This window comes from Anomaloglossus baeobatrachus, chromosome 1, assembly GCF_048569485.1.
Source record: "Anomaloglossus baeobatrachus isolate aAnoBae1 chromosome 1, aAnoBae1.hap1, whole genome shotgun sequence".
Taxonomy (NCBI): Eukaryota; Metazoa; Chordata; class Amphibia; order Anura; family Aromobatidae; genus Anomaloglossus; species Anomaloglossus baeobatrachus.
Genome location: NC_134353.1, coordinates 679995357 through 680015578, shown reverse-complemented (window position 1 = coordinate 680015578; position 20222 = coordinate 679995357). Strand labels below are relative to the sequence as shown.

Here is a 20222-nt window from a genome sequence, read left to right as displayed (position 1 = left end):
GTCACCATTTCTCGAGACCTGTAGTGTATTTTTCGGATTCTCGGTCTCGGTGATTGCTTATTTTTTGCGTCTTGAGCTGATTTTTTTAGATTTTATCATTTTTGGGTAGATGCGATGTTTTGATCGCTTGCTGTTGCATTTTAATATAATCTTGTGGCAACCAAAAAAAATGTAATTATGGCTTTTTAATTTTTTTTATTGCTACAACCGTTATTGATCAGATTAATTGATTTTATATTTTGATAGATCGGGCATTTCTGAAAGCGGTAATACCAAATATATGTATTTTTTCATTTTGTTATTGTTTTATTTTCAGTGGTCAAAAAGGGGGGGATTTGAACTTTTAGTTTTTTTGGGGGGTTCATATTCTTTAAAACTTTTTTTTTTACTTTTTTTTAGTCTTTTTAGGGGACTTGAAGCCTGCACTGTCCGATCGTTTCTGCTGATCAGAGCGGTGCTTCAGCATCCCTCTGACCAGTAGAAATGCTGTTCTCCTATGAATGCTGGCAGACCATGGCAAACACAGTGGTCATCAGCTGACCTCCCGCTTTCATGGAAACCCATCTGCACCCTGTGATTGTATTATGGGAGTGCCGATGGTGGCGTGGAATGGCATGATCCCTGTCGGTTTGTGTTAGATCGCGCTGTGAGAGTTTGACAGGGCATCCTAACTGGTTAATAGTCACAGTTGGATTGGAGATCCACCCACGCCTGTGACCTGCACATATTTTCTGATCAGGTCAGCAGACATGTGCAGGGAATAATGTAGGCTTGCTGCATGAGCCTGTATTAAAGGGCCATAGACAACAAATGACGTATAGGTACGTCATTGGTTGTGAAGGGGTTAAACTACTTTATTTTTTAGAATTTATTATTAAAAATATTTTTAAAATATTGTTCTAATCAATGCTGTGTTTACTTCATCTAGGCAATATGGTAAATTACACCACTGTGAATGAGTTTATTTTTGTTGCTTTCCCTTCATTTTTTCCCTTAGAAATTTCACTTTTTATTTTATTTTTAGTCATTTACATTGTTATAGATATGGGCAATCTAGCTATAATACTCTTAACATTCTACGATGTACATCTTCACCTGCCAATGTATTTTTTTCTTGCAAATATTTCATTTCTTGAAATGAATATTTCAACGGTGGTAATACCTAAGGTCCTGAGCACTTTATTGTCATGTAAAAAGAGCATCTCTTTTGTGGGTTGTTTTGTTCAGTGTTACATGTATTTTGCCCTAGGAACAACAGACTTTATATTACTTGCTGGGATGTCATATGATAGGTATATTGCTATATGTAAGCCATTTCAGTATGTGCACATCATGAACTGGAGAACATGCTTTTCTCTGTCTATAGCATCTTGGATTGGAGGATTTCTAATTGTCATAGTACCTGCATACATTAAAGCATCTTTGCCGTATTGCAAAGAAAATACTATTAATCACTTTTTCTGTGATTCTTCTCCGCTCATGAAACTTGCCTGCGCAGACTCTGCCCTTCTGCACTTATTTGATTCTTTCATGTTCACCATTGTAATATTGGGCTCTTTCTTCATAACTGTTTGGACGTACATCATCATTACCATTACAATCTGCAGAATACCATCTGTCACAGGCCGGCGCAAAACTTTTTCTACTTGCATTTCTCATCTCTTTCTAGTTGTGCTTGGTTATGGCGGAACAATAGTTATTTATGTTGTTCCAAAGGGAGCCTACTATTTAGAAATAAATAAACTCGTAAGTATTTTAACAATATTCATCACCCCAGTTCTTAGCCCATTTATTTTTAGCTTGAGGAACGAGAGTATGCAGGTATCTATGATGAAGACATTTAGTAAAATAAAAAAATGGCCAGCTGAATAGGACTAGAACATTGACTGGGTTTTTAGCCAAATCAGTTTAACACTAGAAGTCCCAGAAATTTCGAACTCCCCCCTGAAGTCCCGAAAGAGGGTCAAATGACAAATACAATACACTGAATAGAACTAACTAGAACATAAATGCCTAAACTCAATGGAAAACAACAACCTCCTGTGGTGCGACAGTAATGGCCTTAATTACAGAACAAAAGACGGTGATTATAGGATGTTAGCTAAAATTCATTTGATCCTTCTCTGGGTTCCAAAGGTAGAATGTTAAATGACCCCTCTCTGGGACTTCTAGTGTTAAATGCCATTTTATTGATTTTATATTATTTTATGCAATATTCCATTTGATGCTTTTTTGCTTTTTGCCTCCTCTGCTGCTCAGACTAATTTTGGAAAGACCTCTTTGTACACAAATATGAATCAAATTTCCAATAAGAAATTAAATCTAATCAATGATTATAAGAATTTCTTGATACTAATATACAATTTTCTTACATATTACAATATTTGCAATGTATTACAATATGGATTGCAATAAAACTTTGCTTTGAAATTCCCGATCATGCTTTTCATTGTAATATTTATCCTATGTATAAAGCTAAGTAATAGAAATAATTTTAAAAAGAACTGAAATTAGAGACATATTTGAACAAAGTCACAAATATTATATAAGAAAACTACTTTCTATCTTAAAGCTACTTTTAAAAGGATTTTTTTACAACACCGGTATCAATAACACGATGTTAAACAGATGTAAACAGTGTGTAAAGGCCACTTTACACACTGAGACTTTTTAGCGATCCCACCCGCGATCCTGACCTGGCCGGGATCACTGGAAAGTCTCTGGTGAGCTGTGAAACAGGCAAACCTGTTCAACGACGCAGCAGCGATGCGGACCTGCAGAACAACCTAGCTGGTCGTTGGGGATTTCTCAAAGCAGCTATTTGAAAGGGAAGTCGCTAAAGAAGTCGTTGTAGCGGTATCAAACACAATGATGCTTGCTGCGCAGCCGTAAACAAAGGACCAAAAAATGTTCCTGAGAGATGTGTAGTGATCAGCGACTTCACGGAGGGGGCCAGGACGCTGATGCGTTTCACACACTGCAATGTCGCTGGGGAGGTCGCTATTACGTCATAAAACCGGTGACTTTACAGCGATATCGTTAGCGATGTTGCAGTGTCCAAAGGTGCCTTTAGAGCAAAACATCTTTGCTCCGCCATGCTGTTAAGTGACTGCTCTTGAGAACTGCAGATTAGCTTCATTTATTTGAATGGGCAATGATCTGCAGTTATTCCTCCAGTAGAAAAAAGAAAAAAGAAAACGTCCTGTGCATTACAAACACATTTTTTATTGATAAGGTCGGGGAGATAGACACCACAAGGTGCAATATAAACACAATATCAAAGAACAATAGATGACCTTAGACACAATCGCCATGTAAGAAAAAACCACATAGGAAGCAGGTACCAATAATATCCTTAGTTCACACCACACGATACCTATACTTATATAGTTCATATATCATATGGTAAAAAATCTTGTGCAAAACCACAATGATGTCATAGAGGAGTAATAAATCAATTATTATAGAGGAAGGCAAAAGGACGTATGTGGTGATGGATTATGACATATAATCAATCCAACCACTAGGTGTCAGTAACCCATAGATAAAGGTTTGTATAACTAACAAAGAGATAGCATATGGTTAGACCAACCACTAGGTGTCAGTGGTAGCCGACCCTCACAAGTCTCCAAAAGATAAGGTTAAAAGGATAATGATAATATAATTACCTGCACGTAAAGGAGGTCAACCAAGTCCAAACACGCCCTACGCGCGTTTCGGCAACGCCTTCGTCCAGGGGCCCCATCACCACATACGGCCTTTTGCCTTCCTCTATAATAATTGATTTATTACTCGTCTATGACATCATTGTGGTTTTTCACAAGATTTTTTACCATATGATATATGAACTATATAAGTATAGGTATCGTGTGGTGTGAACTAAGGATATTATTGGTACCTGCTTCCTATGTGGTTTTTGCTTACATGGCGATTGTGTCTAAGGTCATCTATTGTTCTTTGATATTGTTTTTTAGTGATGAGCGAGTACTAAAAAGCTCGGGTGCTCGAGGCTTCTGTGAGGAAGAGGCCTACCCCTTACTGTCAAGCATGTTTTCATTGTTAACATTTAAATGCCAGGCTACATTCAGTGTGTTGCATGGGCCGTATTTCCCTTCTGTTTTAACACCCTATGGGGAGTGGGGCAACTGATGGTACTGTACAACTGTCTGCCTGAAAGGATTTAGAATGTTGAAACTCCAATATGGGTTTGAAACTTATGTCTTGTGGATAGTACCAGGCTTCTGGGAGGGACAGGCCTACACCAGTCACTATAGTATGTCTTCATTTTTAAAGGGGTTATCCGTAGTGATGAGCGAGTACCAAAAAGTTCGGGTGCTCGAGGCTCGGGCCGAGCATCCCAAGATACTTGTGTACTCGGCCCGAGCACCGAGCCCAATGTTATCCTATGGGAGACCCGAGTATTTTTGTGAAATGACCCCCGGCGGCATGTAGAAACCCTAAAAATGGCACAAAAGTCTCAGAAGAGTGCTCAAATGACATGGCAACAGCATGGGGAAGACCCCTTGAAGCATTTATCACTCAAACGTCACAGCTGTGAACAATTTTGTCCGCGTTTTACGCCATTTTTACGGACTCACCAGAAAACCTTCCAAAATGACACCAAAATGAATATTCATGGCGGAAATGTTAAGGGCACATACCCAATAGTGAGATAGAGCTAATGTATGTTACTTTTTGAGATTAATACATGAAAGATTTTACGTAAAACATTGTGTGGCACTCCGATGTCCCTGAGAAGAGACGTACATAAAGGCCTCTGAGTCTAATGTGCCCATTTTGAGGAAGTGAGTCTTTGTAGTAATTTCCTTTGCCAGGGCAGTCCAAAATTGTGAGGTTCACCAATGCCCCTGCATACAGACGTGCATGAGGGCCTGTAAACCTGAAGTGCCCATTGTAAGGAAGTGGGTCTATTGTAGTGTAGCCCTTAGGCAGGGCAGCCAAAAATTGGGAGGCTCCACGTTGTCCCTGGATAGAGACGTGCATGAGGGCCTGTAAACCTGAAGTGCCTATTGTAAGGAAGTGGGTCTATTGTAGTATAGCCCTTTGGCAGGGCAGCCAAAAATTGGGAGGCTCCACGTTGTCCCTGCATAGAGACGTGCATGAGGGCCTGTAAACCTGAAGTGCCTATTGTAAGGAAGTGGGTCTATTGTACTATAGCCCTTTGGCAGGGCAGCCAAAAATTGTGAGGCTCCACGTTGTCCCTGGATAGAGACGTGCATGAGGGCCTGTAAACCTGAAGTGCCTATTGTAAGGAAGTGGGTCTATTGTAGTATAGCCCTTTGGCAGGGCAGCCAAAAATTGGGAGGCTCCACGTTGTCCCTGCATAGAGACGTGCATGAGGGCCTGTAAACCTGAAGTGCCTATTGTAAGGAAGTGGGTCTATTGTAGTATAGCCCTTTGGCAGGGCAGCCAAAAATTGGGAGGCTCCACGTTGTTCCTGGATAGAGACGTGCATGAGGGCCTGTAAACCTGAAGTGCCTATTGTAAGGAAGTGGGTCTATTGTAGTATAGCCCTTTGGCAGGGCAGCCAAAAATTGGGAGGCTCCACGTTGTCCCTGGATAGAGACGTGCATGAGGGCCTGTAAACCTGAAGTGCCTATTGTAAGGAAGTGGGTCTATTGTAGTATAGCCCTTTGGCAGGGCAGCCAAAAATTGGGAGGCTCCACGTTGTCCCTGGATAGAGACATGCATGAGGGCCTGTAAACCTGAAGTGCCTATTGTAAGGAAGTGGGTCTATTGTAGTATAGCCTTTTGGCAGGGCAGCCAAAAATTGGGAGGCTCCACGTTGTCCCTGGATAGAGACGTGCATGAGGGCCTGTAAACCTGAAGTGCCTATTGTAAGGAAGTGGGTCTATTGTAGTATAGCCCTTTGGCAGGGCAGCCAAAAATTGTGAGGCTCCACGTTGTCCCTGGATAGAGACGTGCATGAGGGCCTGTAAACCTGAAGTGCCTATTGTAAGGAAGTGGGTCTATTGTAGTATAGCCCTTTGGCAGGGCAGCCAAAAATTGGGAGGCTCCACGTTGTCCCTGGATAGAGATGTGCATGAGGGCCTGTAAACCTGAAGTGCCTATTGTAAGGAAGTGGGTCTATTGTAGTATAGCCCTTTGGCAGGGCAGCCAAAAATTGGGAGGCCCCACGTTGTCCCTGGATAGAGACGTGCATGAGGGCCTCAAAACATTAAGTGTCCATTGTCAGGAAGTGGGTGTATTATAGTATAGCCCTTAGGCAGGGCAGCCAAAGATTGGGAGGCTCCATGTTGTCCCTGGATAGAGACGTGCATGATGGCCTGTAAACCTGAAGTGCTCATTGTAAGGAAGTGGGTCTATTGTAGTATAGCCCTTTGGCAGGGCAGCCAAAAATTGGGAGGCTCCACGTTGTCCCTGGATAGAGACGTGCATGATGGCCTGTAAACCTGAAGTGCCCATTGTAAGGAAGTGGGTCTATTGTAGTATAGCCCTTTGGCAGGGCAGCCAAAAATTGGGAGGCTCCACGTTGTCCCTGGATAGAGACGTGCATGAGGGCCTCAAAACATTAAGTGTCCATTGTCAGGAAGTGGGTGTATTATAGTATAGCCCTTAGGCAGGGCAGCCAAAAATTGGGAGGCTCCACGTTGTCCCTGGATAGAGACGTGCATGAGGGCCTCAAAACATTGTTCCCATTGCAAAGGAGCGGGTCTCCTGTCGTTGTAATGTCCATTCTGCAAAGAATGGGCGAAAAAATTTACCACTGGGGGTATACCTGAAACAAAAGCCTAACTATTGTAATGGTCATCATGGTGGCACATGAGGAGAAGGAGGAGCAGTCCAGCGATTATCCAAAGTCCAGAAGTGTGTACCCATGGGTGAGTGGAGGTACATGGCAAATTCCCGTTACAAACTTTAAATTCCGCTCTCATTTGCTGGTGGTGTGGTGAAGTCTGGCCCAATCCAACCCTTGTTCATCTTGATCAGAGTCAGCCTGTCAGCATTTTCAGTTGACAGGCGGGTGCGTTTATCTGTAATGATTCCACCTGCGGCACTAAAAACACGCTCTGACAAAACGCTAGCGGCAGGGCAGGCCAGGACTTCCAAGGTGTAGAGAGCCAATTCATGCCACGTGTCCACCTTGGATACCCAATAATTGTAAGGCACAGAGGAATGTCGGAGTACAGTTGTTCGATCTGCAAGGTACTCCTTGAGCATCTGGGCAAACTTACGATTTCTTGTGGCACTACCCCGCACCTCATGGGGCTGTGGTACGTGAGGGGCTGAGAAAACTGTCCCACATCTTAAAGACTGTTCCCCTACCTCTGGCGGATTGGACTTGTGCCTCTCTCGGCTGTACGCCTTGGTTGTCCACTGATTCCTGACCTATGCCGCTAGCGTTTTGTGAGGGGAATGCTTTGCCTACTTCCGTGACTATGGCCTTCCGGAACTGCTGCATTTTGGTTGACCTCTCCGCCTCGGGAATAAGAGACATAAAGTTCTCCTTGTAGCGTGGGTCTAACAGTGTTACCAACCAGTAATGATTGTCGGCCAAGATGTTCTTAACGCGAGGGTCACGAGACAGGCAGCTTACCATAAAGTCAGCCATGTGCGCCAGACTCTTAACAGCCAGGACTTCAGTAGCCTGACCAACACGATGACTGAACATGCTGTCCTCCTCCTCCTCCTCCTCCTTCTCCTCCTCATCTACCCTGTCCTCTGGCCAGCCACGCTGAACCGAGGATATGACTGGTGTGCATGTCATATCCTCAATTTGGCCGGAGAGTTGCTCCATGTCTTCATCCTCCTCCTCGTCATAGTCCTCCACTGCACGTTGTGATGAGACGAGGCTGGGCTGTGTGTTATCACCCACACCCACTACTGTTTCTTGCTGCAACTCATCGCGCTCCGCCTGCAATGCATCATGTTTGTTTTTGAGCAGAGACCGTTTTAGAAGGCAGAGTAGCGGTATGGTGACGCTAATAATGGCGTCATCACCACTCACCATCTTGGTGGAGTCCTCAAAGTTTTGGAGGATGGTACATAGGTCGGACATCCATCTCCACTCCTCAGGTGTTATGTGTGGAGTTTGACCCATTTCCCGACGGCTTAGGTGATGCAGGTACTCAACAACTGCCCTCTTCTGCTCACATATCCTGACCAACATGTGCAGAGTTGAATTCCAACGCGTGGGGACATCACACACAAGTCTGTGAGCCGGAAGATGCAAACGGTGCTGAAAGCCGGCAAGGCCGGCTGAAGCAGAAGGTGACTTTCGAAAATGTGCAGACAGTCGGCGAACTTTTACCAGCAGATCAGACAGCTCTGGGTATGACTTTAGAAACCGCTGAACCACGAGGTTGAGCACATGGGCCACGCATGGAACATGTGTCAGCTGGCCTCGCCTCAAAGCCGCCACCAGGTTCCGGCCATTGTCACACACGACCTTTCCTGGCTTTAGGTTCAGAGGTGTGAGCCAGTGATCTGCCTGCTGTTTCAGAGCTGTCCACACCTCTTCTGCATTGTGGGGTTTGTCACCTATGCAGATTAGCTTCAGCACAGCCTGTTGCCGCTTCGCCGAGGCAGTGCTGCAGTGCTTCCAGCTTGGGACTGGTGTGGAGGGTAAAGTGGATGAGGATGCGCAGGAGGAGGCTGAAGAGCATGACATTCCAGAGCTGTAGAGTGTGGGTGAAACCCTGACTGAGGTAGGGCCTGCAAACCTTGGTGTGGGAAGGACGTGTTCCGTCCCTCGCTCAGACTGGGTCCCAGCTTCCACAATATTAACCCAGTGTGCCGTCAACGAGATGTAGCGGCCTTGCCCACAAGCACTTGTCCACGTGTCTGTGGTTAGGTGGACTTTGGGTGAAACAGCGTTGTTCAGGGCACGTGTGATGTTTTGTGACACGTGGTTATGCAATGCGGGGACGGCACACCGGGAGAAATAGTGGCGGCTGGGGACCGAGTAACGTGGGACAGCTGCCGCCATCAGGTCGCGGAATGCTTCTGTCTCCACCAGCCTAAAAGGCAACATTTCCAGCGCAAGCAGTCGCGAAATGTTAGCATTTAGAACTGTGGCATGTGGGGCGTTGGCAGTGTATTTGCGCCTGTGTTCAAAGGTTTGCTGAATGGATAACTGAACGCTGCGCTGGGACAAGGACGTGCTTGATGATGGTGTTATTTCTGCGTAGGCAACTGCAGGTGCAGGACCGGAGGAGGCTTGTTCGCAGGCAGCATGGACAGGGGATTGGCTTGCATGCACAACCAGCGAAGACGTAGCAGTGACATCAGCAAGCACTGCTCCTCGACTCTGTTGTACTTCCCACAAAGTCGGGTGCTTGGCTGACACGTGCCTGATCATGCTGGTGGTGGTCAGGCTACTAGTTTTGGTACCCCTGCTGATGCTGGCACGGCAGGTGTTGCAAATGGCCTTTTTAGAATTATCTGGAGCCAACTTAAAAAACTGCCAGACTCGGGAAGACCTAACATTTGTACAGGCACCTTGTGTCGTGTTGTTGTTCCGGGGAACGGTTGCCTGACTTCTGCCTGGAGCCACCACCCTGCTTCTTACTGCCTGTTGGGATGCTACGCCTCCCTCCCCCTGTGCACTGCTGTCCTCACTCTGCATATCCTCCTGCCAGGTTGGGTCAGTTACTGGATCATCCACCACGTCGTCTTCCTCTTCCGCACCCTGCTTCTCCTCCTGACTTCCTGACAATTGTGTCTCATCATCGTCCACCCCTTGTTGAGACACGTTGCCAACTTCGTGAGAACGTGGCTGCTCAAATATTTGGGCATCTGTACATACGATCTCCTCATGACCCACTTCAACATGAGCTGGCGAGAGGCCAGAATGTGCGAATTCAAACGTGAACAGCTCTTTCGAGTGTCCAAGGGTGGGATCATTAATGTCCGAGGACGTGTACTCAGCCTTGTGGTAGGAAGGAGGATCAGGTTATGAAATGTGCGGTGCAGTATAACGGCTACTGACACTTGACCGTGTGGAAGACAGAGTGTTTGTGGTGGTGCCAATCTGACTGGAAGCATTATCTGCTATCCAACTAACAACCTGTTGACACTGGTCTTGGTTCAAGAGCGGTGTACTGCTGCGGTCCCCAAGAATTTGGGACAGGACGTGCGAGCGACTAGATGTGGCCCTTTGTTGTGGCGAAATTAGAGCTTGCCCACGACCTCGGCCTCTGCCTGCACCACCATCACGTCCACTTCCTTGTTCCTTGCCAACGCCCTTGCGCATTTTGCAATGCTGTGCTGACGTGTATTCACTAGACTTGTGCGTTATATCCAAGTTTGTGCAAATCGTGCACCTGTACGCTGCCACCGACAGGCACACACGTGCGGTTTTTAAATGCAAGCACGGACGCACTAAGAACCTAACAGGTTTTTAGGAGCAAAAATTACTGAGAAGTCTGACACTATCAGCCACTGCTGACTGACGTGTATTATACACTACACTTGTGCGTTATATAATAGTTTGGTAAAAACGCACACAAGTGCACCTGTACGCTGCCACCGACAGGCACACACGTGCGGTTTTTAAATGCAAGCACGGACGCATTAAGAACCTAACAGGTTTTTAGGAGCAAAAATTACTGAGAAGTCTGACACTATCAGCCACTGCTGACTGACGTGTATTATACACTACACTTGTGCGTTATATAATAGTTTGGTAAAAACGCACACAAGTGCACCTGTACGCTGCCACCGACAGGCACACACGTGTGGTTTTTAAATGCAAGCACGGACGCACTAAGAAACTAACAGGTTTTTAGGAGCAAAAATTACTGAGAAGTCTGACACTATCAGCCACTGCTGACTGACGTGTATTATACACTACACTTGTGCGTTATATAATAGTTTGGTAAAAACGCACACAAGTGCACCTGTACGCTGCCACCGACAGGCACACACGTGCGGTTTTTAAATGCAAGCACGGACGCACTAAGAACCTAACAGATTTTTAGGAGCAAAAATTACTGAGAAGTCTGACACTATCAGCCACTGCTGACTGACGTGTATTATACACTACACTTGTGCGTTATATAATAGTTTGGTAAAAACGCACACAAGTGCACCTGTACGCTGCCACCGACAGGCACACACGTGCGGTTTTTAAATGCAAGCACGGACGCACTAAGAACCTAACAGGTTTTTAGGAGCAAAAATTACTGAGAAGTCTGACACTATCTGGACTGTTTTAGATTGTGTACACCAGCCCCAGATATGATGAAGGCTGGTATACGGTCACCACTAGGAATGGCTATATACCCTGCCTGCCTGCCTGTATACTGCTACAATAGTCCTGACAAGGACTCTTCTGTTCACTAGCCTGTATTCCGACCTGGCTATACCCTGCCTGTATATAGCAACAATAGTCCCTCTGCTACTGTACTCCGACCTGGCTATACCCTGCCTGCCTGTATACAACTAGAATAGTCCTGAGAAGGACTTTTGGTCACACTGTTTGCAGCCCTGCTACGGAAATAGCTATAAAGGGCCGCAAACCTTTCCCTGAAGCAGCAACACTCTCCCTGCACTCACTGTCTGGATGGCTGTGTACAGAGCACAGCGCGCCCGCCGGTATAAAGGCTCGGTCACGCTGTGCGGGCTGGCCAATCACTGCAATTCCACAACTAACAGGGCTGTGGCATTGCAGTGGTCTGCCAGCCAATCCCTTCATGAGGGCTGGCTCTCAAAAGAGCGCCAACATGCAGGGATGAAGACCACGAGTACAGCACGAGTATCGCGAGATTACTCGGTCCCCGCCGAGTAGCCCGAGTACAGTGATACTCGTGCGAGTACCGAGTAGTAACAAGCATGCTCGCTCATCACTATTGTTTTTATATTGCACCTTGTGGTGTCTATCTCCCTGACCTTATCAATAAAAAATGTGTTTGTAATGCACAGGACTTTAGTCGTTTTCTTTTTTCTTTTTTCTACTTATTCATACGAATGTCCTTAGATTGTCCAGAGATATCCACTGATCTATTATTGTAGGTATAATCCTAATATAGCATGAATCGAAAATAATCATGTGGGTATATCAATTGCTAATTTTACAGATAAGTTATTCCTCCAGTGTATATGTATGCTTGTGGAACGTGTATTTATTTGTATATTTGTTCATGGAATAATTGCTTATTTGTGTGTAATATGTAGAGTTAAGTCCAGAAATATATGGACAGTGAACAAATCTTGGTTATTTGGGCTGTGCATGCCACTATATTTTAATTAAAATGAAAGAATTGAGATGCAGTTGAAGTGTAGAATTTCAGGTATAAAGTGGATGAACAAAAATATCCTCTGAATTGTTTAAAGGGAAGGTATCGTCAAAAAAAAAAAATAATAACTGAAAAAATGTAAAGTAATAATGTTTAAATATTTTGTTTAAATATTATTTTTTTTTTTTAATTGTGCAAAATATAAAAAAAAAAATTAAAAAGTTTGATATTTTCCACTTTTAAACACTAGGGGAGCAGCTTCTGAAATCCTACTGAATTTCCAAAGTATAAAAAGCTCAGATTACAGCCTGCCATAAAGTGGGCGGAGTCTGCTCTCCTGTGTGTGATGGCACGCCTCCCCCCTCCTAATCTGAGTGTTTACAACAGATAACAGAGAATGACATGTAAGGACACAGTGCACAGCCATTTTCCTGGTGACCAAAAATGTCTAAAGTGTCACCAAGGACAGCAGGAGTATCACCCAGGACAGGATTAGATACACAGCTCAGCAGACAGTATCACACAGGACAGGATTAGATACACAACTCAGCAGACAGTATCACACACGATAGGATTAGATACACAGCCGTGCAGACAGTATCACACAGAATAGGATTAGATACACAGCTGTGCAGACAGTATCACACAGGAGAGGATTAGATACACAGCTCAGCAGACAGTATTATACAGGATAGGATTAGATATACAGCTCAGCAGACAGTATCACACAGGATAGGATTAGATACACAGCTCAGCAGACAGAATCACAAAGGATAGGATTAGATACACAGCTCAGCAGACAGTATCACACAGGATAGGATTAGATACACAGCCCTGCAGACAGTATCACACAGGATAGGATTAGATACACAGCTGTGCAGACAGTATCACAGCATAGGATTAGATACACAGCTGTGCAGACAGTATCACAGGATAGGATTAGATACATGGCTCAGCAGATAGTATCACACAGGAGTATTAGATACACGGCTAAGCAGACAGTATCACACCAGACATGATTAGATACACAGCTCAGCAGACAGTATGACACGATAGGATCGGATACACGGCTCTGCAGACAGAATCACACAGGATAGGATTAGATACACAGCTCAGAAGACAGTATCACACAGGATAGGATTAGATACACAGCTCAGCAGACAGTATCACACAGGATAGGATTAGAACCACAGCTGTGCAGACAGTATCACACAGGAGAGGATTAGATACACAGCTCAGCAGACAGTATCACACAGGATAGGATTAGATACACAGCTCAGCAGACAGTATGACACGATAGGATTGGATACACGGCTCTGCAGACAGTATCACACAGGATAGGATTAGATACACAGCCCTGCAGACAGTATCACACAGGAGAGGATTAGATAAACAGCCGTGCAGACAGTATCAGACAACATAGGATTAGATACATGGCTCAGCAAACAGTATCACACGACAGGATTAGATACACAGCTCAGCAGACAGTATCACACAGGATAGTATTAGATACACAGTCCTGCAGACAGTATCACACAGGATAGGATTAGATACACAGCTGTGCAGACAGTATCACAGGATAGGATTAGATACACAGCTGTGCAGACAGTATCACACAGGAGAGGATTAGATACACAGCTCAGCAGACAGTATCACACAGGATAGGATTAGATACACAGCTGTGCAGACAGTATCACAGCATAGGATTAGATACACAGCTGTGCAGACAGTATCACAGGATAGGATTAGATACACGGCTCAGCAGATAGTATCACACAGGTGTATTAGATACACAGCTCAGAAGACAGTATCACACAGGATAGGATTAGATACACAGCTCAGCAGACAGTATGACACAATAGGATTGGATACACGGCTCTGCAGACAGTATCACACAGGATAGTATTAGATACACAGCCCTGCAGACAGTATCACACAGGAAAGGATTAGATAAACAGCCGTGCAGACAGTATCAGACAACATAGGATTAGATACACGGCTCAGCAGACAGTATCACACGACAGGATTAGATACACAGCTCAGCAGACAGTATCACACAGCATAGGATTAGATACACAGTCCTGCAGACAGTATCACACAGGATAGGATTAGATACACAGCTGTGCAGACAGTATCACAGGATAGGATTAGATACACAGCTGTGCAGACAGTATCACACAGGAGAGGATTAGATACACAGCTCAGCAGACAGTATCACAGGATAGGATTAGATACACGGCTCAACAGATAGTATCACACAGGAGTATTAGATACAAGTATCACACCGGACATGACTAGATACACAGCTCAGCCGACAGTATGACATGATAGGATTGGATACACACCTCTGCAGACAGTATCACACAGGATAGGATTAGATACACAGCTCATAAGACAGTATCACAGGATAGGATTAGATATACAACTCAGCAGACAGTATGACACGATAGGATTGGATACACGGCTCTGCAGACAGTATCACGCAGGAGAGGATTAGATACACAGCTCAACAGACAGTATCACAGAGGATAGGATTAGATACACAGCTCAGCAGCCAGAATCACAAAGGATATGATTAGATACACAGCTCAGCAGACAGTATGACACGATAGGATTGGATACACGGCTCTGCAGACAGTATCACACAGGATAGGATTAGATACACAGCCCTGGAGACAGTATCACACAGGAGAGGATTAGATAAACAGCCGTGCTGACAGTATCAGACAACATAGGATTAGATACATGGCTCAGCAGACAGTATCACATGACAGGATTAGATACATAGCTCAGCAGACAGTATCACACGACAGGATTAGATACACAGCCGTACAGACAGTATCACAAAGGAGAGGATTAGATACACGGCTCAGCAGAAAGTATCACACAGGATAGGATTAGATACACAACCCTGCAGACAGTATCACCGGTACACACACAGGTACTCACATGCAGTGGCACACGCGTGCGCACACACACACACACACACACACACAATCACCCCTGATGGGGACCTTGTGCCACACACACACACACACACACACACACACAATCACCCCTGATGGGGACCTTGTGCCACACACACACACACACACACACAATCACCCCTGATGGGGACCTTGTGCCACACACACACACACACACACACACACAATCACCCCTGATGGGGACCTTGTGCCACACACACACACACACACATCACCCCTGATGGGGACCTTGTGCCACACACACACACACACACAATCACCCCTGATGGGGACCTTGTGCCACACACACTCAGCAGACAGTATCACACAGGAGAGGATTAGATACACGGCTCAGCAGAAAGTATCACACAGGATAGGATTAGATACACAACCCTGCAGACAGTATCACCGGTACACACACAGGTACTCACATGCAGTGGCGCACGCGTGCACACACACACACACACATCACTTCCCATGTGATCCTCTCGCAGGTCCTGGAAGCTCACTGCACAGCATCGCAAGCGCCGACATGGGGGAGCTGTGGCAGCGGGCAGAGCGGGGACTTGGGAGAACGGAGTGAGAAGGGTGTCATTGGAGTCGGTAACGGTGGGGGGGTGGGGCGGCGTCAGTAGCTAGGGCAGAGCAGGGGCTGGGGAGAATGGAGGGATGGGATGTCATCGGAGACAGTAACGAGGGGAGGGGAGGGAAGGCAGCCCGTACTCACACATCCCGGCGGGTGACAGGGGTAAAGTGGAGCAAACAGCACACGCTGTGAGCTCCACAATAATGGCGCTGGTCTCCTCCCTCTGCTGTGAACTGGACAGCCCAGGGGGCATGTCCAGGTCACAGAAGACGCCCACTGTAACGTATGGCATGGGGTCGGAGCCCGACTATCAGAGTCTATGCACAGGGGCTGCCATAAAGGAATGAGTTACTGTCGTTACACACACAGCAAATCCAGCATCGCAGCCCCCAGTGCCTCCAGTAAAATAAGAATTACATAAAAACTAAATAAGCTGCGATTTTCATTTTGTATTAGAAATACTTGATTTCATAATCCCTATTTTTAATACAAAAATAAAAAACCGCGATACCTTCCCTTTAAGAATTGCAACCATTATTTTACAAAGCCTCCTCATTTCAGGGGCTCAAAAGTAATTAGACAAATTTACTTTGCCATAAATAAAATGTTCATTTTTAATACATTTCTTTTTAACAGAGAATCTATTGCAGTTAATGCCTCCATCATGTTTTACAGAGGATGTGGCATGCTTTGGTTCATGAGTAGTTCCGAGGCTTGTGAATACTTTTTTCTTCCCATCATTCTGGTACAAGTTAATCTCCATTTGGACATCCAGGCCTTTTAAGTAACCAAGCTCACCAGTGCACTGAAGAATGTATCAAATTATTTATTTGGCCACTCCCAACATTTCTGCTTTCTCTCTGTAGAAATCTGCTGAGTTTTGGGATGCCAGTTAATGATAAATAACCAGAACTACTGTATCTTTAAAAAAGGATTTATTACAAATAGAGTATTTACAATGACATATATAAGGGAAACCTAATTGAGGGAAAGATTACTATTGTTATGGACATGGTTCTGAACTGTTATGAGTATTAAGAATTATATGAAGATTAGTGCTGAGCGGGCCAGGACTGTAATTGTCCGGATCCACGCGGTTTCAGCACTATTTCCGGGCCCGACCCGGGCGCGGGATTCCGGCTGCACGATCCGGAACCGGCAAATAATAAAAATGAAAAAAAACAATAAATAAATGAGCATTTCATACTTACGGAGACTCGGTGTCATGGCGGCACACTCCTTCCGGGTCACACTTTCACTTCCTGTGCTGTGCATGCAATTAAATGGCTTTCCGTGTTTTTCCCGCCCACTGGCCGTCCTCTCAGCTGTGATTGGTTCCTGGCTGACACGCCCCCCAGCCTGTGACAGCTCTGCCGTGCAGTCATTGCTTATCGCGGCTCAGTACTACGCTGCACTCAGAGCGGGCAGCCATGCTCTATGGCTGCTCGCTCTGAAATGTAGCAGAGCTGGATGTGTCTTCGCTGGATTTCGTGTGGATTACGTCAGAGCTGCACGGTGTTGGTATAATAAAGTGGTGAAGGAGGAGGCTGCGTGTGTAATTTATTCCAAATAAAGGATTTATCTATCTTGTTTATTTACTGTAATTTTACAGGTTTGTGATGTGGGTATCTCACAGACGCCCATGCCATCAAAAACCTTGGGTTTAATAGCAGCCATGCGCTGTTGTTAACACCTGCTATTACCTTCATTGCCACCACACCAGGGCAATCAAGATGAGCTGATATCACCCCGGAATGGCCACATTTAATAGATGCGGCTATACCGGGCGGCTGCGGGCTGAGGATATACCAGCCCCCAGCCGGAGTTATCATGACTGAGAATGAAAATTGGGGGGGACCGCACGACAATTTTTTTTAATTATTTATTTAAATTAAAAAAAAACGCATGCGGGTTATCTTAGGCAGCAGTCACACTTGCGAGGGACTCCCACAAGTCTGACATCGCAGCACAGCCGCACACACATCTGACAGGAGCGTGCATGTGTTTCTAGGTACATGCACGCTCATGTTCAGACAGCAGCAGGCTGTGCCGTGTGATGGCATGTCAAACCCGCACGGTGTTTATAAAAATGAGCCAAGATGAACAAGTCATGGTTCAGCAAAACTTTGCTACCTACCCCGGTGTCATCCTGGGGACAGTTAAGGCAGGTGTATTTTTGAATGTGCTTGATGCAAATCAACCTGTCCAGTTTGCAACTGGGGCACAAGTGCTTCCACTGAAGTGGTGTCTGTGGGGCCCAATTTCTGGAAAAAAGGGAGACTCTGCTTGGAGTCCCCTTGCGGTGTTTTTAAAAATGAGCCAAGATGAGCAAGTCATGGTTCAGCAAAGACTTTGCTACCTACCACAATGTCATCCTGGGGACAGTTAAGTGGAGTCTGTGGTCCCCAATTTTTGGAAAAAAAGGAGACTTTGCTTGGAGTCCGCTTGCTGTGTTTTACGTGATTTTAGAAGGGCATGCCATGCCTATATCTGTGCCTCGTCCACTTTTTCCTCATCCAGCTGTTTTGTTTTCGCAGGAGTATTTGTCCTTGTCACTTTCCCATGTGTTTGTGTTGTCTTGGGAGTTGTTTGTCACCTTTTAGACTCCTTTGAAGGTGTTTTCTATGTGTTTTTATTTGTTTGGGATTGCCTCCCATTGGTTTCAATGGGGTTCGACAGGTTCGTCGAACCGTTCGCCGAACTGAACTCGAACGCGACCTCCGTTCGATGAACCAAACCGAACTCGAGCCTCTAGAGGGTGGTTATCTCTAGTCATATATTCAGTCTGTGTGGGATCTGCGCTGGCCAATTATAGTCTATTTCACGCTCCCCGGGTCCCGGGGCCGTATGTCACTCACCGCTCCAGTTCCTGGTCATTCTGCCCGCGGCTGCCCCCCTCTCTCTCCCTCCTCTGCATCCTCCGTGCCTCCTGCCCGCCGATCCTGGCGTCCCCCTGCGACCCAAGACACTCTGTCTGGTCCCCCTGTATCTCCTGCACCACTTCCTGCTCTGGTCTCCGGTACACGAGCCTCGCGCATGCGTATTAGGGCACGCGCGCGTTCACTCACCTCTTCTTAAAGGGCCAGCGTCCCGGAAACAGGATATGGTCAATTACAAGTAAAGCGTATATTAGGACTTCCTTTCCATGTGGGCGGTGCCTGATCAACTTGTTCCCATAGCTAGGTGTTCAAGTCCCTCTGTGTCTTGTACCCAGATTAACCCTGTCTCTTCCGCAGAGCCCGTCTGCAGTTCTGACCTGGTCCCAGAGTGCTGATTACCCAGGAGTAGAGATGAGCGATGTTCGAGGTTCGAGGTTCGCTAATTTCATGTTCGAGTGATTTTGGGGAGTGCTCGAGATCGAACTCGAACTCGAGCTTTTTGCTAAAAGCTCGATATCTCGAGTTACGTTCGAGAATGGTTCGATCAGCAAAATGCCTAGCTATTTACTAGCTGACTTTTCACTGTAATAGTGTGAGTCACTGTAATTCACGCTATTACCAAATTTCAGCGTAGAGTGTGCGGGGGGGATGCGGTTTAGATCTGTGATGCAGCTGAGTGCTAAGATAATGCCGATCACCATTTTCTTTTTCTTTTTTTTTTCCTAAGCGCACATGCAGTGGGGAGGGCCTGGATGTCAGCCAATCCCAGACACACACACAGCTAAGTGTACTTTTTGCCAGACAAGCAAGGGCATGTGTCATAGCCTTAAGAGTCAATTTAGTAAGATGATTCCACCCCTGGAAAAGGACGCACGGATGCTGGAGTATCGAAACAAGCTTATAGATCATCTTAATAGTACATTTCCACAAGACAGCAGTGAGGCACACAGCGTGAATCGCAGTTCTAGAATTCCAATTATGGGAACTTTCTGTCATGAAAACAGAAGCAGTAGCAGCAGCAGTTTAAGTGCCAGAACCAATTTATGTGATTTGTGGCACACATTTTTTACACTATTGCATTCACCAGTAGAACAGAGTAGAAGTCTGACATATAGTGACTGACTGGAGAGGATGGTGCAGGAGCATTAGGAGCTCAACATCGATGCCATAAGGGGGAATTGGACCCTTTTGCATTTTGGTCTTCAAAAATGGAAATGTGGTCTGAGCTTGCCAGTCACGTCTTGTTTTGGCAGCCAGCATTCTCTCAGAAGGTGTCTTGTGCGCTGCTGGCAGTGTATTGACTGAGAAGCACATCCGGCTTTCCCCTCAAAGCATAGACTGCGTAATGTGCATAAAGATAAACAAGTGGTGGATGTCCAGTGACTTTGCCACCCCAGTCTTAGGCCCCCTTCACACGTCCATGAAAAACACGCACGTGTGTTATGTCCTGTTTTTTGGGTCCATGTTCGGTTTTTATGTCCGTTTTTATGGTACATGTGGCATCCGTGTGAATGGCGTATGCTAGCCGTGTGTGCGTGTGGAATGTCCGTGTGTGCGAGATACGTAAGTG

At 45.7% G+C, this 20222-nt stretch overlaps 1 protein-coding gene across 1 annotated transcript; it reads left to right on the top strand.

Moving 5' to 3' along the window:
• Positions 1–933: 933 nt before the first annotated feature.
• LOC142248880 (olfactory receptor 6M1-like) lies at positions 934–1872 on the top strand. Its single transcript, XM_075320303.1, has one exon. It carries the CDS (start codon positions 934–936, stop codon positions 1870–1872), a length of 939 nt encoding a protein of 312 aa, XP_075176418.1.
• The last annotated feature ends 18350 nt before the right edge of the window (positions 1873–20222 follow it).

Coding starts and splice junctions, on each gene's coding strand:
- LOC142248880 (XM_075320303.1), top strand. CDS start 934: ATGGTAAATTACACCACTGTGAATGAGTTTATTTTTGTTGCTTTCCCT.